The 26573-nt window shown below is 42.4% G+C and overlaps 2 protein-coding genes across 2 annotated transcripts in view; both read right to left on the bottom strand.

The window, feature by feature from the left end:
• Positions 1–233: 233 nt before the first annotated feature.
• LOC134312077 (complement factor H-related protein 2-like) lies at positions 234–12986 on the bottom strand. Its single transcript, XM_062993736.1, has 11 exons — positions 12882–12986; positions 11725–11904; positions 10375–10551; positions 8488–8667; positions 7745–7807; positions 4647–4823; positions 3549–3596; positions 3145–3309; positions 2070–2225; positions 988–1004; positions 234–347 (listed from the first exon to the last, which is right to left on the bottom strand). The coding sequence occupies exons 1-11, from the start codon at positions 12931–12933 to the stop codon at positions 339–341; spliced, it is 1224 nt and encodes a 407-aa protein (XP_062849806.1). The 5' UTR covers positions 12934–12986; the 3' UTR covers positions 234–338.
• Positions 12987–20848: 7862 nt separating this feature from the next.
• The window catches only part of cdc73 (cell division cycle 73, Paf1/RNA polymerase II complex component, homolog (S. cerevisiae)), a 30153-nt gene continuing 24428 nt past the window's right edge, over positions 20849–26573 (bottom strand). Inside the window, exons 13-17 of the mRNA XM_062993734.1 lie at positions 26264–26351; positions 25891–26052; positions 24798–24898; positions 24081–24222; positions 20849–21578 (exon numbers count right to left, since the gene is read on the bottom strand). Of these exons, the coding sequence (XP_062849804.1) occupies positions 21542–21578; positions 24081–24222; positions 24798–24898; positions 25891–26052; positions 26264–26351 (530 nt within the window). The 3' untranslated portion in view covers positions 20849–21541. The remainder of the gene's footprint in view (positions 21579–24080; positions 24223–24797; positions 24899–25890; positions 26053–26263; positions 26352–26573) is intronic.

Below are 26573 nucleotides of genomic sequence, written 5' to 3'. Positions count from 1 at the left end.
GGAATTTTCTTGCGTTCAGGGCCTGTTTATATCAAGTGTATGTAAACTTTTGTTGTACTTTATAATATATCATTTTAATAAGACGATACGCCACTGGAAATCACATAAAAAAGGTACAAATAGGAACCAGAAGGCCAGAAGTGTGTGGACACCCCTCCTAGACTGTCCACTGTCGAGCGAGCTCTACGTCACCTCCTGTTTTAAAGTCAACATAAACAAAAGGACACTTGATCTTGTAGGATTCATTTTCTTTTATTGACTGATAGCAGCCGGACCGTCCGTGTCCGAGCTCGATGGTGCGGCAGCTTCGGCAGGCGGCTGCGATTCAGATACAGATTTTAATCCACCTGTAAAAAATAAATAATAATATTAAAATACATCAAACTGTGATTAATTACACAAACGATTCAGCACCAGCGTCAGTAATCACCATAAATACAGTCATACTGTCTATTACACACAGCTGAGACACATTGTTCTGAGCAGCAGCTCATATCCAGAGTAATTTGCATGTCAAGTCAACTTTATTTATATAGCGCTTTTTACAATAGACATCGTCTCAAAGCAACTTTACAGAATCCAGGACCAACAGACCAAAAAAACCCCTGTTGAGCGAGCCGATGGCGACAGTGGCAGAAAAAAAACTCCCTTTAAATTACAGGGAGAAACCTTGAGAGGAACTAGACCCAGCAGGGACCCCCGTCCTCCTCGGGTGGCCTGGAGGATCGAGTTATTATTCAGTCCAGTCTGTGATAAAGTCCGTAGTGAGTTCTAGACATTCTCGGTGCGAACACACCAGGTGTCCATCACATCTGGCAGGAGCAGCATTGTGGACACAATGTTCTTCCTGTGTCTGTGTGGGTTTCCTCCCACAGTCCAAAAAACATGCAGTCAGGTTAACTGGAGACACTGAATTGCCCTACAGGTGAGTGTGTGTGTGTGTGTGTGTGCCTTGCTTAATTTCTTACTTAATACTTAATTACTCACCCAGTCGTGATACCCGCCTGTAAACAAAGAGAGAGAAACAGTCACTGTCAGTTCCATCATTCAGAAATCATCAATACTCAGATTATCCCCTTTATTTTATCCCAATCTGGATATACCCCATTCCCCTCACATGTTTATCTGACGTGTAATTCTTCAGATGTGCAGCTATACACCGATCAGCCATAACATTAAAATCACCTCCTTGTTTCTACACTCACTGTCCATTTTATCAGCTCCACTTACCATATAGAAGCACTTTGTAGTTCTACAATTACTGACTGTAGTCCATCTGTTTCTCTGCATGCTTTGTTACTCCCTTTCATGCTGTTCTTCAATGGTCAGGACCCCCACAGGACCACCACAGAGCAGGTATTATTTAGGTGGTGGATGATTCTCAGCACTGCAGTGACACTGACATGGTGGTGGTGTGTTAGTGTGTGTTGTGCTGGTATGAGTGGATCAGACACAGCAGCGCTGCTGGAGTTTTTAAATACCTCACTGTCACTGCTGGACTGAGAATAGTCCACCAACCAAAAACATCCAGCCAACAGCACCCCGTGGGCAGCGTCCTGTGCCCACTGATGAAGGTCTAGAAGATGAGCGACTCAAACAGCAGCAATAGATGAGCGATCGTCTCTGACTTTACATCTACAAGGTGGACCGACTAGGTAGGAGAGTGTAATAGAGTGGACAGTGAGTGGACACGGTGTTTAAAAACTCCAGCAGCACTGCTGTGTCTGATCCACTCATACCAGTACAACACACACTAACACACCACCACCATGTCAGTGTCACTGCAGTGCTGAGAATGATCCACCACCTAAATAATACCTGCTCTGTGGTGGTCCTGTGGGGGTCCTGACCATTGAAGAACAGCATGAAAGGGAGTAACAAAGCATGCAGAGAAACAGATGGACTACAGTCAGTAATTGTAGAACTACAAAGTGCTTCTATATGGTAAGTGGAGCTGATAATAAAATGGACAGTGAGTGTAGAAACAAGGAGGAGGTTTTAATGTTATGACTGATCAGTGTACATAAAAATACCGGGTGAAGTTTACCCGGGTGCATTTTCACACTTACATCCGTTGTAGAGAGCTCTCCCGTCCACACATCTGATTGTTATATGTCCTCGAAGATAATTTTTACACCACTCGCTTCTCTCGGTGCCGTCCTGCATGTACGGGTCAAAATTCCAAGCAGAATCGTAAAAGCGAGCACGATCCAAAACACACGGAGCTGAGATGAGAACAAAACGCAGAATTAGTCGTTTGCACCCTCGGCGAGATGAAGCTCGGGTTCAGGTTTAGACGCCGCTGGTCAGATTCCATGTTTTGTTGGCGGATTTATTGAAATATAAAATTATTATTATTTTAATTATAATATATTATTATATTTAAGTAATAATTTATTAATTAACAATATAATATAATACATTTTATAATGTATTATATAGTATTTATTATAATATTAAATTATATTACTATTATTATTTTATATTATTTTTCTGCATATCCCAGCTTGTTTGGAACTTGGGGTCAGAGCGCAAAGTCAGTCACTGTACGGCGCTCCTGGAGCAGACAGGGTTAAGGGCCTCGCTCAAGGGCTCAACAGTGGCTGAACGGCAGAGCTGGGATTCGAACTCACAACCTTTTAATTGATCTCTGCACACTAGGCTACCGCTGTCCCGTCTGAAAGCAGAAACGTCGTTCATTTACTGAACCCAACACACGGAGGGAGAATAAAACAAAATCTAGCACTGAACTTTAACAGTTTAGTCATTTCCCTCTGGTAAATCCTCTGGCGTAGAACAGAACTATAGAAAAGCTTTAATGTGTCGGAGTGCAGGGGCGCAGCAGCCATCGTACGCCGACCCCGAAGGGCCCAACAGTGGCTGCCTGGCACTTTCGAGTTGGAATTCGAACCGACAACCTTCAGACTGATAGTCCGAAGCTCTACTCACTATTCTACCGCTGTCCCACGAGAGACAAGTGCTTTAGACTAGCACCCGCACCCTCTGTTCTTTCCAGCAGCCAGCAGGAGTCGCTGTTGCAGCAGCACAGAGGAGGAACCACGCCCGGCTGTTTCCGTTACGCGTTCCAAACATGGACTTCGACCCGGCGGCCTCTTGTTGTTCGGCGTGTCCAGAGATACTCACGTTTACACACGGGCAGCTCCGTCCACTGTCGGTCGGCGCCGCAGAGCACCGTGTCCGATCCCGCGAGCTTGTAATATTTTGCACACTGCAACTTTAATGCCATGTCATCCGCCTGCTTTGAGACGTCTCCGTTCTCCAGGTACGGCTGATCTCCACACAGTGACACTGCAATCAGAGACGTTTCACAATCAGCTTCATTTAATGCAATTTAGTCGTGTCCATTTCCCAGATCCGTGTCCAATGAGGTGACCGATGAGGGTGGTGACACAGCACCGACCCCTCGTTTCATACGGAGATCCAGTTCTAAGGATCAGCAGTTCTAAGGAACCCCCACCAGCCATTCCACCCTCCCTCCCTCCTTCAGACCAGCCGATCGTTGTGAAACTGTGGGTGTTATTATTTACCGGGGAGGAAGCTCCTGCCCACGGCTTCTCGTTCAGTGGTCGATGAACCTGAAAGCATCAAAAACAACAAGCGAATGAAAGTCCAGACACGCCAAGAACTCTAAACTCTGAATAAATAACAGAGGAGGACTCAGAGGAGGACTCATTTCAAATGACTCTGACTCGACTCGTGACTCACATAAAATGACTTGTGTACAACCAAAGTCAGCAACATTAGTTACGTGTGATAATTATATATATATATATATATATATATATATATATATATATATATATATATATATATATATATATGATCCGACATTATTCTGATCGTGTCATTTTCTGCTCTCTAATAATAATAATAATAATAATAATAATAATAATAATAATAATAATAATGCTCCGGCCGTCTTAACCCGCAACACACACAATGTGTAATTGTTCCAGCAGCTTCCGGTGTAGTGATGCAGCGTCGCTCCCTACTCCCTACACAGTTTGAAGTTCACTTCATTTGAACATTCTTGTTACCTTTGGATTGGAATCTCAATTAAAATGGTGAAATACCCTACGTAGTGCACTTCACAGGAACAACCGGGGTGAATGGAACGCTCCTACAGAATCGGTGCTAATGATTGAAAGAACCGCTTTCTGAACCAATCAGAGCTTCTGATTGTAATTGTTAGTAAGAAATGCTGTTATTTGCATTTATTCAGTTTGCGTCACACAGATGACGTGGTAATGAAACGCTCGATCGGCTTTCTAACGACTTCCTGTTTTACTTCACGACCGGAAAAAAGTTTGGAGGTTTTTAATTATAAGCACATTTACAAAATAACGGATTCTGTTCCTAATGGGACGCACGCTTATAAATGTAATAGCATCTGGAAGAACAGAAGCTAAGGTAAGCAGCGATTATGATTGTTTTTGCTGTGTTTGGGATTTTGGCCGCTGTGCCGTGATTTGCAATGAAAACAAAACGTCAGTTTAAGCTTTTAACTAGTACCTAACGGCTTCCCTGCAAAACAACAACACATTTAAATTTATAAGAAAAAGGTTCGACCTCTCCAATCAAACACACCGATCGGTTAAAATGGCGACGACTGCGACGACACTCACGTTCACACACCGGCAGCATCCAGCGTCCCCTGTCACACGTGGCATACTCTTTTTTTCCATTAAACCAGTAACCTATGTTACATGTGAAGTAAACCACGGATCTGTCAGGGTAAGCGGGGTTCGGCTCCTCCTCTGGTTTGCCGTTGGGTATTTTCGGGGCGATACATGACGTGGCATCTAGAAAAACAAACACCAAACAAAGAGCTTTTAAAGTCGTGTGTTTATTATTTATAATGTTTATTATCTATTATAATGAGATATTAAGTCATTATAATGAGATATTAAGTCGTTATGAGACATTAAGTCGTTATAATGAAATATTAAGTCGTTATAATGAGACATTGAGTCGTTATAATGAGACATTGAGTCGTTATAATGAGATATTAAGTCGTTATAATGAGACATTAAGTCGTTATAATGAGATATTAAGTCGTTATAATGAGATATTAAGTCGTTATAATGAGACATTAAGTCGTTATAATGAGATATTAAGTCGTTATAATGAGACATTAAGTCGTTATAATAAGATATTAAGTCGTTATAATGAGACATTAAGTCGTTATAATGAGATATTAAGTCGTTATAATGAGATATTAAGTCTCAGTCGTTATAATGAGACATTAAGTCGTTATATAATGAGACATTGAGTCGTTATAATGAGACATTGAGTCGTTATATTGAGTCGTTATATTGAGACATTAAGTCGTTATAATGAGATTTTAAGTCGTTATAATGAGATATTAAGTTGTTATAATGAGACTGAGTCGTTGTTATAATGAGACTGAGTCGTTATAATGAGACATTGAGTCGTTATAATGAGACATTGAGTCGTTACATTGAGTCATTATATTGAGACATTAAGTCATTATAATGAGATATTAAGTCATTATAATGAGATATTAAGTCGTTATAATGAGACTGAGTCGTTATAATAAGACATTGAGTCGTTATAATGAGACATTGAGTCGTTACATTGAGTCATTATATTGAGACATTAAGTCGTTATAATGAGATATTAAGTCGTTATAATGAGACATTAAGTCGTTATAATGAGATATTAAGTCGTTATAATGAGATATTAAGTCTCAGTCGTTATAATGAGACATTAAGTCGCTATATAATGAGACATTGAGTCGTTATAATGAGACATTGAGTCGTTACATTGAGTCGTTATATTGAGACATTAAGTCGTTAAAATTAGACATTAAGTCGTTAAAATGAGACATTAAGTCGTTATAATGAGACATTAAGTCGTTATAATGAGACATTAAGTCGTTATAATGAGACATTAAGTCGTTATAATGAGATATTAAGTCGTTATAATGGGATTTGGATTATGGATTTTTTGCTGTGTTCGGGATTTTGGCCGCTGTGCCGTAATTTGCAATGAAAACAAAACGTCAGTTTAAGCTTTTAACTGGTACAGAGGAAAGTAAAGGTTATTTATGTATTTCTACGCTACATTTACAATATACGTTTTGTGTTTATTATATTGACTTGTGACTCGACTCGGCAGTGTTGCCAACTTAACGACTTTGTCACTATATTTAGCGAGTATTCAGACCCCTCTAGTGACTTTTTTTCAAAAAAGCGACTAGCGACAAATCTAGCGAAAAAAAGCCACTTTGGTTCTAACAGGTTTTAGCAGATTTGTGTTCTTCGACTGTTGTTTACCTAAACTTGAGAAATGAAATGTTCACTATAGAAGCACTTCTGTAAGTCGCTCTGGATAAGAGCGTCTGCTAAATGCTGAAAATGTAAATGTAAATGTAGCGACTTTTTCTGGTGTTATTGGAGACTTTTGGAGACTCGAACGTGAAAACACATATTGTTCTGCAGTTACTGTCCTCAGTGAGCAGCGGATCCTGCCGTGATCCCCTCCGCCGTACCAAAGCATTAACTATTTTAATTAAGGAGCACAGTCAGTGTTGCCAGATTGGGCAGTTTTCCACCAAAATGGGCTGTTATTGTTGGAAATTGGCAGAGAAAAACACACTTTGGCAGGTGGACAAAATTTGGGCTGGTTTGTAATCATTTTGGCGGCTTAATATGTAAATAAAAAACTATTGCTTTCTAAAGCAGGTGGAATATAAATAGAAATACCTTCTCCCACCACATCCAACCCGCTGTCAAAAGTTTGATTGACAGGTTATTCTTTCCAGTCCAAGACACTGTTGCCACGCCCATCAATACACTGATTCATATGTTAGACCAGTGATTTGAGTTGAATATGAAGGTAAGCAAGGCTGGTACATATCACCTCTCATATGTACGAGAGGTTAAACTTTCATTGCTTGCAAGTTTATTTTTATTTACTTGCAAAGGTTTGTGTGTCCTAACAAATAATGCATTTTACAAACTTGGTAAGCTACTTCAAAGACATGCAAGCAAAAATAATTTGTCCTTTATAATGTATAATTACTGATCTGTACATTTTAAGATATTAATTTGTACGTCATGATGGTTTAACTGGTTTATTATTTGTGAAATGCTAAACATCATCTGCTTATCCGGTGTTTTGGACATTTTCATGCATTTTGGCTGAAAATTACTGTCGCAATCTGGCAACCCTGCCCAGAGTAGCTCAGTGTTGTCTTAAAAACATTATTCCTTTCTTCTACAGCGTCAATTACATGCAAATGAACCTTATGCAAATTAGGCGATGATGTCATTTAGCGACTTTTAGGACAGCCAATAGCTATTTTCCTTACTGAGGAGTTGGCAACACTGCGACTCGGACTCTAGCCTAAAGACTTGTGACTTGACTCGTATTTTGTGACTTCTGAACATCTCCGGCATAGAGCGATTTTGGCATACCAACCTATTCCTGGTATCTAAATATAAATATGAAGTGATTAATAAGCGGCAGAAGGAAATTCGTAAACATCATTACCTTCAGTAAATCTGGAATAAACACTCAATTCTTTAACTGTTGTTTTTTTAAACACCTCAGTGTCGACGTCCTAACTGAAAATATAAAGCCACCAGAGTCCCGTGATGACAATATCTCCACTGATTACACAAGATCTTAAAAATCCCAACAACACTGCTGCACCTGCTGCCAGCTGTTTGGTTCATATCGCAGCCCGGACTCTCACCTGGTTGCTGGTGACTCTCTGCGGTCTTCGGATCGTTCGGTTTGGGCTTTATCTCTCTTTTCACTGTAATGAAGAACAGATCGGTTAGGCGGACGTCCCGGCCCCTGGGCGAGGCCCCTGGCTCTCAGTTTACTGCCTGGATATTTGTCTCAAGCTCACGAACTGTGGATTGTTCACTCGTGATCCCCCATTGTGAATGCGCCGGTGCCTGCACAACCCCTGATCTGATCGAGGAGAGGCGGATCACCGCACGCCCCCTTGTGTACGCACCTGGTACACGTGTCATGTACAGAGAGCTGTATCGCGTATGGAGAGACACGCTAAGCTCCGTGTGACCCCCCTATACTCACACAGGCACCCGAAGATCACATATGGCAGCAGCAGGGGAACGGGACACTGTCCGACCTTCCCTCCCTCAAACACAGACAGTTGTGGTAATCACACAAGCTGATTAACTACTGGGTTCCAAACTACATCCTGTGCTGTCCTTATTGGTCGACGATTGTGCAGCACAGAGGTAACTATGCTAGCCCACTTCTGCTGAGACCTGAGGATCAGGGGTTCGAATCATAGCGATGCTATCGGCCGGACGGACGGGCGCCTGCATGGGCATGACTGGCAAATTTCTGTGAAAGGGGGAGGTGCACTCGTCAGCGCTGTCAGTGCAGGTCCCAGGCCCGGATCGAACAGGAGGGTCGAGAGTCAGGAAAGGACAGAAGTAATAGTGAACAATTTAATCTCACCACACGCAGGCGTCGGTCTCCACTGGCTCGCCGAACAGTGGCTATATCTGTCTCCCACTAGCTCGTAATCGTCTCTACAAACGTACTCCACGTGTTCGCCGTCCTCATAAATGTCCTGATAGGCTTGTTTGATCATCGCATTTTCCAGGCGAGACGGTGGGCCGCATGCGTTCGGCTTCCCTGCAAAACAACAACAAATTTTTATATACTGGTGCTGGGCATAAAATTTGAATATCATGAAAAAGTTGATTTATTTCAGTAATTCCATTCAAAAAGTGAAACTTGTATATTATATTCATTCATTACACACAGACTGATATATTTCAAATGTTTATTTCTTTTAATGTTGATGATTATAACTGACAACTAATGAAAACCCCAAATTCAGTACCTCAGAAAATTTGAATATTGTGACAAGGTACAATATTGAAGACACCTGGTGCCACACTCTAATCAGCTAATTAACTCAAAACACCTGCAAAGGCCTTTAAATGGTCTCTCAGTCTAGTTCTGTAGGCTACACAATCATGGGGAAGACTGCTGACTTGACAGTTGTCCAAAAGACGATCATTGACACCTTGCACAAGAAGGGCAAGACACAAAAGGTCATTGCTAAAGAGACTGGCTGTTCACAGAGCTCTGTGTCCAAGCACATTAATAGAGAGGCGAAGGGAAGGAAAAGATGTGGTAGAAAAAAGTGTACAAGCAATAGGGATAACTGCACCCTGGAGAGGATTGTGAAACAAAACCCATTCAAAAATGTGGGGGAGATTCACAAAGAGTGGACTGCAGCTGGAGTCAGTGCATCAAGAACCACCACGCACAGACATATGCAAGACATGGGTTTCAGCTGTCGCATTCCTTGTGTCAAGCCACTCTTGAACAAGAGACAGCGTCAGAAGCGTCTCGCCTGGGCTAAAGACAAAAAGGACTGCTGAGTGGTCCAAAGTTATGTTCTCTGATGAAAGTAAATTTTGCATTACCTTTGGAACTCAAGGTCCCAGAGTCCGGAGGAAGAGAGGAAAGGCACAGAATCCACGTTGCTTGAGGTCCAGTGTAAAGTTTCCACAGTCAGTGATGGTTTGGAGTGCCATGTCATCTGCTGGTGTTGGTCCACTGTGTTTTCTGAGGTTCAAGGTCAACGCAGCCGTCTACCAGGACGTTTTAGAGCACTTCATGCTTCCTGCTGCTGACCAACTTTATGGAGATGCAGATTTCATTTTCCAACAGGACTTGGCACCTGCACACAGTGCCAAAGCTACCAGTACCTGGTTTAAGGACCATGGTATCCCTGTTCTTAATTGGCCAGCAAACTCGCCTGACCTTAACCCCATAGAAAATCTATGGGGTATTGTGAACAGGAAAATGCGATACGCCAAACCCAACAATTCAGAAGAGCTGAAGGCCACTATCAGAGCAACCTGGGCTCTCATAACACCTGAGCAGTGCCACAGACTGATGGACTCCATGCCACGCCGCATTGCTGCAGTAATCCAGGCAAAAGGAGCCCCAACTAAGTATTGAGTTCTGTACATGCTCATACTTTTCATCTTCATACTTTTCAGTTGGCCAACATTTCTAAAAATCCTTTTTTTGTATTGATCTTAAGTAATATTCTAATTTTCAGAGATACTGAATTTGGGGTTTTCATTAGTTGTCAGTTATAATCATCAACATTAAAAGAAATAAACATTTGAAATATATCAGTCTGTGTGTAATGAATGAATATAATATACAAGTTTCACTTTTTGAATGGAATTACTGAAATAAATCAACTTTTTCATGATATTCTAATTTTATGACCAGCACCTGTATAAGAGAAAGGTTCGACCTCACCAGTCAAACACACCGATCAGTTAAAGCGGCAACAGCAGCGGCGGCACTCACGTTCACACACCGGCAGCGTCCAGCGTCTCCTGTCACACGTGGCGTACTCTTTTTTTCCATTAAACCAGTAACCTTTGTTACATGTGAAGTAAACCACGGATCTGTCAGGGTAAGCGGGGTTCGGCTCCCCCTCTGGTTTGCCGTTGGGTATTTTCGGGGCGATACATGACGTGGCATCTAGAAAAACAAACACCAAGCAAAGAGCTTTTAAAGTCGTGTGTTTATTATTTATAATGTTTATTATATATTATAATGAGATATTAAGTCGTTATAATGAGATATTAAGTCGTTATAATGAGATATTAAGTTGTTATGAGATATTAAGTCGTTATAATGAGATATTAAATTGTTATGAGATATTAAGCCGTTATAATGAGATATTAAGTCGTTATAATGAGATATTAAGTCGTTATAATGAGATATTAAGTCGTTATAATGAGATATTAAGTCGTTATAATGAGATATTAAGTCGTTATAATGAGACATTAAGTTATTATAATGAGATATTAAGTCGTTATAATGAGATATTAAGTCGTTATAATGAGATATTAAGTTGATATAATGAGATATTAACTCGTTATAATGAGATGTTGTGTTAATATAATGAGATATTAAGTCGTTATAATGAGATATTAAGTTGTTATAATGAGATATTAAGTCGTTATAATGAGATATTGTGTTAATATAATGAGATATTAAGTCGTTATAATGAGACATTAAGTCGTTATAATGAGACATTAAGTCGTTATAATGAGATATTAAGTCGTTATAATGAGACATTAAGTCGTTATAATGAGATATTAAGTCGTTATAATGAGACATTAAGTCGTTATAATGAGACATTAAGTCGTTATAATGAGATATTAAGTCGTTATAATGAGACATTAAGTCGTTATAATGAGACATTAAGTCGTTATAATGAGACATTATGTCGTTATAATGAGACATTAAGTCGTTATAATGAGACATTAAGTCATAATGAGGACGTGTGTAGGAGGAGGCGGGTGCTAGTCTGCAGCCCTCCTCAGTCGGCGTGAGGGTGGTGCAAGCAGCAGACGTATTGCAATAGGGAATCGGGTACGATGGTCACAGTTTGAACCATAAGCAGCAGCGCCTCCTGCTGTCTGGTCGGGACATCGGCACGCGTGGTGGAGAAACACAAAGAGACTAGTGTGTTCCTCTCTGTAAGAATGCGCCGCTGTCTAACCGCTGGAGGAAGCATGTGCTAGCCTGCCGTCCTGCCCAGCCAGCAGAGGATGCTAATGTATACGAGAATTGGACTTGACCAGACAGAAAAGGAACAAAAAAACCCTAAAAACAAAGTCACGTGGTGTAGTGTGGAATCCTCACCGATGCACAGAGGGTCGTGAGACCACACCCCTCTCTCACACCTTACTTCCCCCCACCAGGTCTCCAGCGGGGGTCTCATGCCGTTGTTGCAGGCGTACTGAACGGTGGCGCCGTCTCTGTACTCTCTCACATCAGGGACCAGAAAGCCGTTTTTGAGAGCCGGTTTGGGACATTTTAGATCTGAGGAGAATAAAAGAAGAAAACGATGAGATTTTTACTGTTTTATTTCTGCATCTTCTACCAGTTTAGTCATAGCCAGTTCCTCTTTCTGTACTGGGAGACCCCGATGGCGTATGAGGAGGTGATATTCTCCTGGCACGCCCTCCCTCCGACCCCTTCTTATCCCCCCCGTAATTCGGTGGATCGGTGCTTGAGGTCGGGCTCGCACACGGAGAGTCACGCGCTGATCCCGCCCACTTTTTTTCAGTCCCATCTTTTCCCACCCAGCAGATTAATGACAGATCGTGCCCACTAGGGGGCGCCCAGCTCAGAGAGTCCAAAACCCCGGCACTGGTGCACTAATGCCCAACCAAATAATCATATTTCATTCATTAATTTAGTCTGTTTTACTAGAACTTTATCCTGGTCAGGGTCACGGTGGGTCTGATTCATTGGCTGATCTCAGGACCTGAGTCCATCTCAGTACACACACACACACACACTTAGAACAATTTTTGTAGTTCCAGTTGGACTGACTGCATGGTCTTTGGACTCCACATATAAAAAAGGACACTGTTCATCCAGCCGGGGACTTGAACCCAGGCCCTTCTCCGAAAAGATCACACCAATTTTGCTCTATTTTAATACTGTTTGTTTTTGAAACGGGACGTCCGACAAGCTCACAGCTGGGCGTCCACATACTTTCGACCACATAGTGTGTGTGTGGTATTTATTCAGATTTTATATCTATATATTTGTATTTGTAAGCTCCCCGACGCGCCCCTGTACCATGATGGAATTAAAACCTCTCCTCTTTACCCTGGAGAACACGGCGTCCCACGTTTCCTAAACTATTCAAATTTAGATCTAATATTAATCTCAATCCCATAATATTAATAAAATGCATTAATTTCTAAATAAATCAGCTTCAAGTTGTGTTTTAATTGCATCACACAGAATTTAATGTTAAAATATGAAACGAACCCGACGCCTCTCACCTCTGTCGGCCCGACACGTCCAGACACACAGAGCCAGAAAAAGAATCCTCATTTTCTCAGAGTCGTCGCCTCACACCACTGAGTTACAGGATTTACAAACAAGCAGCTTTGTTCAAAAATAAGTTAATTATTGACCCGTCGACTCGGTTTACCAGAAGCCACGAGTCCAGAGCTGGATTTCATCACCGCAAACATCGAACGCTCCACAGAAAAATCGACTCACTGCGGGATCAGAAAACCACCGTACAGCGAGCTACAACCAAAGACACTTTTCAGTAACCTCCTGTGCATTATGAATGAGAGACCGGTCCAGACTGCAGGCGGGTCAGTCTAGCACCTGCGCTCTGTTACTACCATGCAGATCCAAAACAATGAAGCAGACACGTCCTGCTCCGAAGTAAATGCTGCACGTTCCCCTCTGCATTAACGGCCCCTTTAGAGATGTACAAGTTCCTCCCTATTGTGAATGTGCCTGTGTGTGTGTGTGTGTGTGTGTGTGTTTTTCGTGTAGTATTGTGTGTGTGTGTGTGTGTGTGTGTTTTCCGTGTAGTATTGTGTGTGTGTGTGTTTGGTGTGTGTGTGTGTTTTCCGTGTAGTACTGTGTGTGTTTTCCGTGTAGTACTGTGTGTGTCTGTGTGTGTGTGTGTTTTCTGTGTAGTACTGTGTGTGTGTGTGTTTTCCGTGTAGTGCTGTGTGTGTGTTTTCTGTGTAGTACTGTGTGTGTTTTCGGTATGGGTGTGTGTGTTTGTGGGTTTTCCGTGTAGTGCTGTGTGTGTGTGTGTGTGTGTGTGTGTGTGTGTTTTTGGTGTGTGTGTGTGTGTTTTTGGTGTGTGTGTTTCATGTAGTACTGTGTGTGTGTGTGTGTGTGTGTTTTTGGTGTGTGTGTTTCATGTAGTACTGTGTGTGTGTGTTTTTGGTGTGTGTATGTGTGTGTGTGTTTCATGTAGTACTGTGTGTGTGTGTGTGTTTTTGGTGAGAGTGTGTGTGTGTTTTCGGTTTGTGTGTGTGTATGTTTCATGTAGTACTGTGTGTATGTGTTTTTGGTGAGAGTGTGTGTGTGTTTTCGGTTTGTGTGTGTGTGTGTGTGTGTGTGTGTGTTTCATGTAGTACTGTGTGTGTGTGTTTTTGGTGAGTGTGTGTGTGTGTTTTCGGTTTGTGTGTGTGTGTGTGTTTCATGTAGTACTGTGTGTGTGTGTGTTTCATGTAGTACTGTGTGTGTGTGTTTTCGGTTTGGGTGTGTGTGTGTTTCATGTAGTACTGTGTGTGTGTGTGTGTTTTTGGTGTGTATGTGTGTGTGTTTTCGGTTTGTGTGTGTGTGTGTTTCATGTAGTACTGTGTGTGTGTGTTTTTGGTGAGTGTGTGTGTGTGTTTTCGGTTTGGGTGTGTGTGTGTTTCATGTAGTACTGTGTGTGTGTGTGTTTTTGGTGTGTGTGTGTGTGTTTTCGGTTTGTGTGTGTGTTTCATGTAGTACTGTGTGTGTGTGTTTTCGGTTTGTGTGTGTGTGTGTGTTTCATGTAGTACTGTGTGTGTGTGTTTTCGGTTTGTGTGTGTGTTTCATGTAGTACTGTGTGTGTGTGTTTTTGGTGAGTGTGTGTGTGTGTGTGTGTTTTCGGTTTGTGTGTGTGTGTGTTTCATGTAGTACTGTGTGTGTTTTTGGTGTGTGTGTGTGTTTTTGGTGTGTGTGTTTCCGGTTTGGGTGTGTGTGTCATGTAGTACTGTGTGTGTGTGTGTTTTTGGTGTGTGTGTGTGTGTGTGTGTGTGTGTGTTTCATGTAGTACTGTGTGTGTGTGTGTTTCATGTAGTACTGTGTGTGTGTGTTTTCGGTTTGGGTGTGTGTGTGTTTCATGTAGTACTGTGTGTGTGTGTGTGTGTGTTTCATGTAGTACTGTGTGTGTGTGTTTTCGGTTTGGGTGTGTGTGTGTTTCATGTAGTACTGTGTGTGTGTGTTTTCGGTTTGGGTGTGTGTGTTTTCGGTTTGGGTGTGTGTGTGTTTCATGTAGTACTATGTGTGTGTGTGTGTGTTTCATGTAGTACTGTGTGTGTGTGTTTTTGGTGTGTGTGTGTTTTCGGTGTGTGTGTGTGTGTGTTTCATGTAGTACTGTGTGTGTGTGTTTTTGGTGTGTGTGTGCGTGTGTGTGTTTTTAGTGTGTGTCTGTTTTCCATGTAGTGCTGTGTGTGTGTGTGTGTGTGTGTGTTTTCGTTCTGTGTGTGTGTTTTCCGTGTAGTGCTGTGTGTGTGTGTGTGTGTTTTTGGTATATGTGTTTTCGGTCTGTGTGTGTGTGTGTGTGTGTGTGTCTATTGCAAGGTCTCATGCTTCCTCCACCGACCAAAGACGGAGGTTCATCACCTCTTCTCTGCATCAAGGGGGGTGAAATGAACCCTGTCTCAGACCAGAACACTGAACCAACACCTTCATCAGCATTTCTCCAAGTATTTAAGTAAAAACGAATGCCGCACTTAGCAAAAACGTATTAATTTACGCATTGAATTAATGTTATAGTTATTTAATTTTAGTTAACTGGGGATGATCTAATCACCTCTGGACTTCCTCCACGTTAGTGTTTGTTCTAGGTGAGTAAACACACTCTCCGCTCCCCCTCCCTCCGTCAGGGTTCAATCACTCTCCAAAAAATCATTAAAGCAAACAGACCAGAACAGAAAAAATGAACAAAGTATTTCAGCCGGCACCAAAATCAATTTTGGGAATAAGAAAACATGACCAGCACAGAAGGGTTTGATGATCTGCTGTGTGTGGTGCCACATTCACCTCATCACCAGGATTAAAATCAGTCCCTAACAGATCCCTCACCCTCACATGCACCAACCACTGTTATTACATACAGTGGTGTGAAAAAGTGTTTGCCCCCTTCCTGATTTTCTGTTTTTTTGCATGTTTGTCACACTTAAGTTTAAATAGTAGTCAAAGACAACACAAGTAAACACAAAATGCAATTTGTAAATGAAGGTGTTTATTATTAAGGGAGAAAAAAAAATCCAAACCTACATGGCCCTGTGTGAAAAAGTGATTGCCCCCTAAACCTAATAACTGGTTGGGCCACCCTTAGCAGCAACAACTGCAACCAAGCGTTTGCGATAACTTGCAATGAGTCTTTTACAGCGTTCTGGAGGAATTTTGGCCCACTCATCTTTGCAGAATTGTTGTAATTCAGTTACATTAGAGGGTTTTCGAGCATGAACGGCCTTTATAAGGTCATACCACAGCATCTCAATAGGATTCAGGTCAGGACTTTGACTAGGCCACTTCAAAGTCTTCATTTTGTTTTTCTTTAGCCATTCAGAGGTGGACTTGCTGGTGTGTTTTGGATCATTGTCCTGCTGCAGAACCCAAGTTCGTTTCAGCTTGAGGTCACGAACAGATGGTCGGACATTCTCCTTCAGGATCTTTTGGTAGACAGCAGAATTCATAGTTCCATTTATCACAGCAAGTCTTCCAGGTCCTGACTCAGCAAAACAGCCCCAGACCATCACACTACCACCACCATATTTTACTGTTGGTATAATGTTCTTATTCTGAAATGCAGTGTTACTTTTACGCCAGATGTAATGGGACACACACCTTCCAAAGAGTTCAACTTTTGTCTCATCGGTCCACAGAATGTTTTCCCAAAAGTCGTTTTCTTCTTGGAACTCTGCCATGCAGGCCATTTTTGCCCAGTCTCTTTCTGATGGTGGAGGCATGAACTCTGACCTTAACTGAGGCAAGTGAGGCCTGCAGTTCTTTGGACGTTGTTGTGGGGTCTTTTGTGACCTCTTGGATGAGTCGTCGCTGCGCTCTTGCGGTAATTTTGGGTGGCCGGCCACTCCTGGGAAGGTTCACCACTGTTCCATGTCTTCGCCATTTGTGGATAATGGCTCTCACTGTGGTTCGCTGGATTCCCAAAGCTTTGGAAATGGCTTTATAACCCTTTCCAGACTGATAGATCTCAATTACTTTCTTTCTCAATTGTTCCTGAATTTCTTTGGATCTCGGCATGATGTGTAGCTTTTAAGGATCTTTTGGTGGACTTCACTTTGTCAGGCAGGTCCTATTTAAGTGATGTCTTGATTGAGAACAGGTGTGGCAATAATCAGGCCTGGGTGTGGCTAGAGACAATGTACTCAGGTGTGATAAACCACAGTTACAATATGTTTTAACAAGGGGGGCAATCACTTTTTCACACAGGGCCATGAAGGTTTGGATTTTTTTTCTCCCTTAATAATAAACACCTTCATTTAAAAATTGCATTTTGTGTTTACTTGTGTTGTCTTTGACTACTATTTAAATTGGTTTGATGTTCCGAAACACTTAAGTGTGACAAACATGCAAAAAAACAGGAAATGAGGAAGGGGGCAAACACTTTTTTACACCACTGTAGGTACTGGCATGGATATGCTTGTAGGTGGTCGTAATATTTACCACTCCTGCATCGTTCATTCTTTGCTGGTTGCAGCTCAGACACTGAATAACATATTTACACACAGAATATACGAGGGTCTTCATAAAGTTTCAGCACTTTTTAAAACTCTATTTATTAGTAATTATAAAAACGCTTTCTTATATCGTCGCCCTCCGATGCATTCACATCATCACATGAAAATATTCTTCCCCTTAAAGCTTCTCTGAGCCACCAAACAGGTGGAGATCAGATCCGGACTATAAGCGTCTCTCAGTCACGAGCGATTCCTCCTCCTCCACCCTCACCGCTTATAACCACAATATATAATAACGTAAGTGAGGAAACTTTTTGAAGATCCCTCGTATTATTATTCAATAAAAGCGGCTTTGAAAAGCACCGTGTTAATAATTTACAAAAGCTGGAAAATAATTAAATGAGGGAAATAGTTCTGGATCAGCGTCGCTGTGACTGCACACAGTTACAGTCGACCCTTGAGTTACAAACGGTTTACTATACGAACATTTTGGGTTACGAATGATCTTTTTCAACTTAACGTACGAACAAATTTCGGATTATGAATCGAAATTTGCGAAACATGTGACGTCACGAACACGTTCACTCCAAACGTCTCTCTCTCTCTATATATATATATACATACACTGTGAGCGAACATTCGGACAGTGTTTTCTTTATATTTCGTAAAATTCTATATTAAAATGGCCAAAAAGCAGCTGCAGAGGAAGCGTTGTTGTGTTGTATAATTACTCCTGCCAGTAGGTGTCACTGTGTATCAGACAGAGGGGACAGTGAGTGAGAGAGAAGAAGGAACTCGGCTCAGTAAAGTATTCTTTCTTTTGTGCAGTTACACCTACAGAATACAACATTACTGAAATAAAGAAGGAAATAATAGAGAAATATGAGAGTTATCGTCATTTCTGGTAGATACATTTTATATATAAAGAAGGAAATGTATTATGGTGTATGGTGCAGCACACGTACTGTACTGTAATGTGATGTGTGTTTATGTACAGTACTACTGTGTATTATTGTTTATTATTGCTTACTACAGTATGCATATTCTATAATTTAAGATTTAAGGGAAATATACATGTATTTATAACAAAAAAGAGCATTTAAGACAGATAGGTTAGGGGGGGTCTGGCACAGATTAATTCTGCTTACATTATTTCTTATGGGAAAAATAGGTTTAACTAACGAACATTTTGACTTCTGAACAGAACTTCAGAACCAATTACATTCATAAGTCAAGGGTCAACTGTATATTGAACGTTACACAGCACCAACCAAAAGACATTTGTACATTTCCTGCGCAAACCTGTTCTACAGATCAGCATTAAGAGGTCTAACATGCTAGCACACTGCTGCAGAAGGTTAAAACTCACATTCCAATATCAGCAGAGCTGCCGACCTGGCCAGGCGCCCACAGAAGCACTACTGAACATTTTTGAGGGAGGGAAGGTGAATGTGGGTCTGTTCCTACTGCCAATATGTGCAATACGTGATCTCCGTGACAGTTCCGGGCCTGTACGAAGAATTGGGGGGCACAAGGAGCTTGGCATGTCTCTCTGTACACGATACGGCTCTCTGTGCAGGGACCGAACACTGACGGGTGATAAGAAGCAGCTGCAGATGGGACACAAGTGAAATCAGGGTTTGTGCAAGCACCATCAGGTTCACAATGGGGACGTGGAAATGACTAAACTGTGTACTAAATTATAAACTTTTACCTTAATGAGTGACGATGGTTCGAGAAATCCCTCTTAAATATTTATATAACATAATTAACACTGAACCTTGACCCATAGTTGATATACAGTGCCTTGCAAAAGTATTCAGCCCCCTTGAACTTTTCAACCTTTTGCCACATTTCAGGCTTTAAACATAAAGATATGAAATTGTAATTTTTTGTGAAGAATCAATAACAAGTGCGACACAATTGTGAAGTGGAACGAAATTTATTGGATATTTTAAACTTTTTTTAGAAATAAAAACCTGAAAAGTGGGGCGTGCAATATTATTCAGCCCCTTTACTTTCAGTGCAGCAAACTCACTCCAGAAGTTCAGTGAGGATCTCTGAATGATCCAATGTTGACCTAAATGACTGATGGTGATAAATAGAATCCACCTGTGTGTAATGAAGTCTCCGTATAAATGCACCTGCTCTGTGATAGTCTCAGAGTTCTGTTTAAAGCGCAGAGAGCATCATGAAGACCAAGGAACACACCAGGCAGGTCCGAGATACTGTTGTGGAGAAGTTTAAAGCCGAATTTGGATACAAAAAGATTTCCCAAGCTTTAAACATCTCAAGGAGCACTGTGCAAGCGATCATATTGAAATGGAAGGAGTATCAGACCACTGCAAATCTACCAAGACCCGGCCGTCCCTCTAAACTTTCAGCTCAAACAAGGAGAAGACTGATCAGAGATGCAGCCAAGAGGCCCATGATCACTCTGAATGAACTGCAGAGATCTACAGCTGAGGTGGGAGAATCTGTCCATAGGACAACAATCAGTCGTACACTGCACAAATCTGGCCTTTATGGAAGAGTGGCAAGAAGAAAGCCATTTCTCAAAGATATCTATAAAAAGTCACCTGGGAGACACACCAAACATGTGGAAGAAGGTGCTCTGGTCAGATGAAACCAAAATCGAACTTTTTGGCCACAACGCAAAACGTTATGTTTGGCTTAAAAGCAACACAGCTCATCACCCTGAACACACCATCCCCACTGTCAAACATGGTGGTGGCAGCATCATGGTTTGGGCCTGCTTTTCTTCAGCAGGGACAGGGAAGATGGTTAAAGATGGATGGAGCCAAATACAGGACCATTCTGGAAGAAAACCTGTTGCAGTCTGCAAAAGACCTGAGACTGGGACGGTGATTTATCTTCCAACAAGACAATGATCCAAAACATAAAGCAAAATCTACAATGGAATGGTTCACAAATAAACTTATCCAGGTGTTAGAATGGCCAAGTCAAAGTCCAGACCTGAATCCCATCGAGAATCTGTGGAAAGAGCTGAAAACTGCTGTTCACAAACGCTCTCCATCCAACCTCACTGAGCTCAAGCTGTTTTGCAAGGAAGAATGGGCAAAAATTTCAGTATCTCGATGTGCAAAACTGATAGAGACATACCCCAAGCGACTTGCAGCTTTAATCGCAGCAAATGGTGGCGCTACAAAGTATTAACGCAAGGGGGCTGAATAATATTGCACGCCCCACTTTTCAGTTTTTTATTTCTAAAAAAAGTTTAAAATATCCAATACATTTCGTTCCACTTCACGATTGTGTCCCACTTGTTGTTGATTCTTCACAAAAAATTACAATTTCATATCGTTATGTTTAAAGCCTGAAATGTGGCAAAAGGTTGAAAAGTTCAAGGGGGCTGAATACTTTTGCAAGGCACTGTATATACACACACACACACACTCCAGGCCTCCGTGTGGCTTTCCGATGCGTCCCGCCTGGTACAGAGGGCTTTTTTTCGGAAGTAACAAGACTGGATGTGGGTATTTACATCTAAAGAGAAAGAAGAGACACACCTCAAGCACTTTTACAAACGGTAGCTGTTTTATTAACCTCAGCAAGCGACCAAATCCACAGAAAATAGGAAAAAACTGGAAAAAAAAAACAGAACTTAAACAGGAAGAGGAAACGGCTTGTGACGAGATCATTTCCTCCCAAACATCCCTAACGCGCACACGCAGCTGGGCTGGAAACTAACAGTCTGATCACACACACATACAGAGCACTTTATTAGGTACGCCTGTCTGGTACGTACCTTCATCAGCCGTTTTATGAGCTTCACCTACTATATTGATGCATTCTGTGGGTATACAATCACTGAATGTAGCCCTTTTTCATTCGTGAGACACCGCAAGAGCCGCGCTGACCAGATGCCCGGGCGCCGGACAGTTCACAGGTGTAGCAGCTGCGGCAGTGTTGTTGGGATTTTTAAGACCTTAGTGTTGATGCCAGTGTGTTGAAACATGATTTCAAAATCCCAACAACACTGCTGCACCTGCTACAGTCTGTTGCCTTAATAGCAAAGCCCACAAAGGTGATGGTTATAAAAGGATAAATGAACATAGGTAGTGGATAGGTGTTCCTAATGAAGTGGCCGGTGTGTGTACACTAATCGCCGGCCGAAGTGCTGCTGCAGTACTGAGGTGAAACACTCGGCCGCTCATGACGTGTAGAAGGACGACAGCGGTGATGAAGGTGAAGATGATGAAAAGGGTTCAGAAGCGCAGGTGCGACTTGTGTTTTACCATGTACCTGAAAACACACACACACACACACACACACACACACACACACACACACACACACCATGAGCTTTAATTCAGGGAGGAACAAAGTACACACACACACTGTTTATTCTGATTATAGTGTCATCAGGATTCATGCTTCTTCTCTCTATAAAACCGTGTGTGATTTGAGTGTGTGTTCTCGGTGTGGGGGTGTGTATGGGGGTTGGTTTTGGTGTGTGAGTGTGTGTGTGTTTTTTCAGGGTGTGTGTGTGTGTGTCTGTTTTAGTGTGTGTTTTCAGTGTGGTGCGGTATGTGTGTGTTTGGAGTGTGTGTGTGTGTGTTTTCCATGTAGTGCTGTGTGTGTGTGTGTGTGTGTGTGTGTTTTCCATGTAGTGCTGTGTGTGTGTGTGTGTGTTTTCCGTGTAGTGCTGTGTGTGTGTGTGTGTGTGTGTGTGTGTTTTCCGTGTAGTGCTGTGTGTGTGTGTGTGTGTTTTCCGTGTAGTGCTGTGTGTGTGTGTGTGTGTGTGTGTGTTTTCCATGTAGTGCTGTGTGTGTGTGTGTGTTTTCCGTGTAGTGCTGTGTGTGTGTGTGTGTGTGTGTGTGTGTGTGTGTGTTTTCCGTGTAGTGCTGTGTGTGTGTGTGTGTGTTTTCCGTGTAGTGCTGTGTGTGTGTGTGTGTGTGTGTGTGTTTTCCATGTAGTGCTGTGTGTGTGTGTGTGTTTTCCGTGTAGTGCTGTGTGTGTGTGTGTGTTTTCCATGTAGTGCTGTGTGTGTGTGTGTGTGTTTACCATGTAGTGCTGTGTGTGTGTGTGTGTTTTCCATGTAGTGCTGTGCGTGTGTGTGTGTGTGTGTGTGTTTTCCATGTAGTGCTGTGTGTGTGTGTGTGTTTTCCATGTAGTGCTGTGTGTGTGTGTGTGTGTGTGTGTGTTTTCCATGTAGTGCTGTGTGTGTGTGTGTGTTTTCCGTGTAGTGCTGTGTGTGTGTGTGTGTGTGTGTGTGTTTACCATGTAGTGCTGTGTGTGTGTGTGTGTTTTCCGTGTAGTGCTGTGTGTGTGTGTGTGTGTGTGTTTACCATGTAGTGCTGTGTGTGTGTGTGTGTTTTCCATGTAGTGCTGTGTGTGTGTGTGTGTGTGTGTGTGTTTTCCATGTAGTGCTGTGTGTGTGTGTGTGTTTTCCGTGTAGTGCTGTGTGTGTGTGTGTGTTTTCCATGTAGTGCTGTGTGTGTGTGTGTGTTTTCCGTGTAGTGCTGTGTGTGTGTGTGTGTTTTCCATGTAGTGCTGTGTGTGTGTGTGTGTGTTTACCATGTAGTGCTGTGTGTGTGTGTGTGTTTTCCATGTAGTGCTGTGTGTGTGTGTGTGTGTGTGTGTGTGTGTTTTCCATGTAGTGCTGTGTGTGTGTGTGTGTGTGTGTTTTCCATGTAGTGCTGTGTGTGTGTGTGTGTGTGTGTGTGTTTACCATGTAGTGCTGTGTGTGTGTGTGTGTGTGTGTTTTCCATGTAGTGCTGTGTGTGTGTGTGTGTGTGTGTGTGTGTTTTCCATGTAGTGCTGTGTGTGTGTGTGTGTGTTTACCATGTAGTGCTGTGTGTGTGTGTGTGTGTGTGTTTTCCATGTAGTGCTGTGTGTGTGTGTGTTTACCATGTAGTGCTGTGTGTGTGTGTGTGTGTGTGTGTGTGTGTTTACCATGTAGTGCTGTGTGTGTGTGTGTGTGTGTGTTTTCCATGTAGTGCTGTGTGTGTGTGTGTGTGTGTTTTCCATGTAGTGCTGTGTGTGTGTGTGTGTGTGTGTGTGTGTGTGTGTTTCAGTCTGTGTGTGTGTGTGTGTGTGTGTGTGTGTGTTTACCATGTAGTGCTGTGTGTGTGTTTTCAGTCTGTGTGTGTGTGTGTGTGTGTGTGTGTGTGTGTGTGTTTTCAGTCTGTGTGTGTGTGTGTGTGTGTGTGTGTGTGTTTTCCATGTAGTGCTGTGTGTGTGTTTTCAGTCTGTGTGTGTGTGTGTGTGTGTGTGTTTTCCATGTAGTGCTGTGTGTGTGTGTGTGTGTGTGTGTGTGTGTGTGTGTGTGTGTGTGTGTTTACCATGTAGTGCTGTGTGTGTGTGTGTGTGTGTTTTCAGTCTGTGTGTGTGTGTGTTTTCCATGTAGTGCTGTGTGTGTGTGTGTGTGTGTGTGTTTTCCATGTAGTGCTGTGTGTGTGTGTGTGTGTGTTTTCCATGTAGTGCTGTGTGTGTGTGTGTGTGTGTGTGTGTGTTTCCATGTAGTGCTGTGTGTGTGTGTGTGTGTGTGTGTGTGTGTGTGTGTTAGTTCTCTTGCACTTTAAACACACCAGGATTGAGGCGCTTTATCTCATCAGTCATGCTAGATCCTCTCAAGCTCGTTCGCCTTTCTTACCCCCCTCCTTGATTTAATTAATTAATTGCCTTCTTGCCCAGATGCCCAATTTGAGGAGCCTGTGATGCTAGTACACTCTGTGTGTGTGTGTGTGTGTGTGTGTGTGTGTGTGTGTGTGTGTGTAATAAACACTGCTGTGATTTCCTCACCTGTCCAGCGTCTCCCAGAAGCGCAGGAATACGGGACGATCCAGGTGACGTTTGTGGTGGCTCAGCTCCAGCACGGTCACGTCCCATTTCTGCACGTTGGGGTCCATCCGCACCTCGTCGTATTTCAGGTGGAACGCTCGAACTGGGGAACACGACACACACACAGAGGGGGTATTCAAACACCTACATTTATTTATTTATTTACTTATTAGGATTTTAACACACTTTTAAACACAGTTTTACTATCAAACACAGTCGGGGCAATTTTGTATCTCCATTTCACCTCACTTACATGTCTTTGGACTGTGGGAGGAAACCGGAGCTCCCCGAGGAAACCCACACAGACACGGGGAGAACAAGCATGGGTGTGTGTGTTTTTTCAGTGTGTGTGTGTTTTTGGTGTGTGTGTGTTTTTGGTGTGTGTGAGATTTCCAGTCCCAGCTCTGTTGCTCTTGAGTCTGTTGGGACTCAAGCAACACGAGGCAACCAACGGAGTTCCAATGGATCATATACCCGGTGCTGAAATGCAGTGGGTGAGCCTGATATTTCTATCCCCTTACTGACCATGATGTGATAAAGTATTTGTCATTCTGATCACCTATGACTTGTTAATAAAATATTACACAACTGATTAGTGTAGCGTGATTAACGTTGTGGAAGAATGGGGTGTCTAACACGCTCAGGATCAGGTGTCCACATATATTTATATCCACTTACTTTTGGCGAAGATGTCCACAGGGGACCCGTCCGGTAGGAGCCAGGGCCACCCTTTAAACTGCCAGGCGGCTCCCTGAACGAACACAGCAACCACCCGGTCCCTGTATGATAAGGGGGGCGAGGGAAGGGGTGCAGAATGGAAGCCAATAAACATTAATAACAAAAATAAACAACTGAACAGAATCTAAAATTAAATCCTGTTGCTTGGATAAACGCGTCCAGCAGATGGCGCTGCGCAATCGTTTTTAACCCTGCTGAATCGGTCTAATATAGTCACCATGACGTTATATGTATAAATGTTTATAAAAATTCACTTTAAATGCATTTTTTAATTAAGTAAAGTGTCCTGCACATTCATCTAACTGCAAATTTAGGGGATATAATTTAAAACGTTCATAAAAAGCCCACAAAACACTGAAACAATAGTATTAGTTCACGTCCCCTCTCTCTAACACAACATTTTACAGTGAAATATAATATAACAGAGTAAAATGTGTCAGAAATGCTTTTCTCCTGCAGTGTTCGGTGACTCCAGATCACGTCCATGTTTTTCATCTTTATTTTCCATCAGAAATGTAGAATAATGTGGTTAAAATCCCCTCAGTCCTGTTACCCTCACATATTCATCCTTCTGATCATAAACATGTGAGAATATTCTCATCAATCAGGTCACATTTAGATCAGAAATGTTCATTATCTGTATCTACTGAAGCACACAGGAAGAGCATTAGTAGGTTCTCCCCTGTTTTTCCCCTGTATGTTTGATAATATATATAAAAGAAGTGACTCTGACTGAGAAGACTCGTCTCCACGTTCATTCCTGTTACCCACATTTATTCTTTATTTTAGAAAGAACATTTTGTGATAAATCGCTAGACTGTGCCCGGTGTTCTCATGCTTTAGCATGTTCTCCATGCTGCTGTATTTCATGTATGTACTAATTCTAGGTTAAAATTGAACTCTCAGTCCTGTTACTCATGTACAGCTTCATCTTCCACTTAGAAACCTTGTACTAATGAAACGAAGGTGCCCGAGATTCGACCCGAACACGTTCCGAGCGGTTAAGTGTGTGTGTTACTAGATTCAGACGCACCAGTCCTGAGGTGCCAGTTTGAGCGGCTGGTCGATGACCCTGTAAGGAACGGTGACGCTGACGCTGGAGCCGCCGGGCTGGATCTGCTCTTTACGCCTCTGCAGAAGCACCTCGTTGTCTCTCTGGATGCCCAGCTTCTTCTTCTCCTCCGACGTCACGAACCTGCCGGCCCGCATCAGAACGGAGGCAAACGAGGCAACGCGTGAGCGCCGAAGCAGGGATCTAAGGTCGTGGAGGCACGCCGCCAACCCCCCTGACCTCCTCTGATCCAGCTCCTGGAAGCTCTACAGGGCGGTGCGCCTCCATGACCGGACTAATAACTCATGAAATATTTTGGGGTAGAACAGAACGGTACAGGTTCGTTCACACTCACTTCAGGTCCTGTAGCAGGTCCTTGGCGTTGAGCATGGTGATTAAGGAAGTCGTAGCAGCCGGGATGATGATGATAGGAGTTCTGGAACCTTCAAAGAGGAAAGAAGAATGAAATCAATTAGATGAATCAATTGTATAAATTATGATCATAGAAACTGGTGCCGATTCAAACTGGTGAATCAAATATGTGAACATGTACACAGAGAACACTACACTGATTCAGACCTGTGAATCAAGTGGATCAATTAAACATGTGTCCTGATTCAAACTAGTGAATCAATTTGATGAATCAAATGTATGAATTACGATAA

Source organism: Trichomycterus rosablanca, chromosome 4 (assembly GCF_030014385.1).
Source record: "Trichomycterus rosablanca isolate fTriRos1 chromosome 4, fTriRos1.hap1, whole genome shotgun sequence".
NCBI classification, from domain to species: domain Eukaryota; kingdom Metazoa; phylum Chordata; class Actinopteri; order Siluriformes; family Trichomycteridae; genus Trichomycterus; species Trichomycterus rosablanca.
Note: the sequence above shows the minus strand (reverse complement) of the source record. Positions and strands in the feature narration are given on the sequence as shown.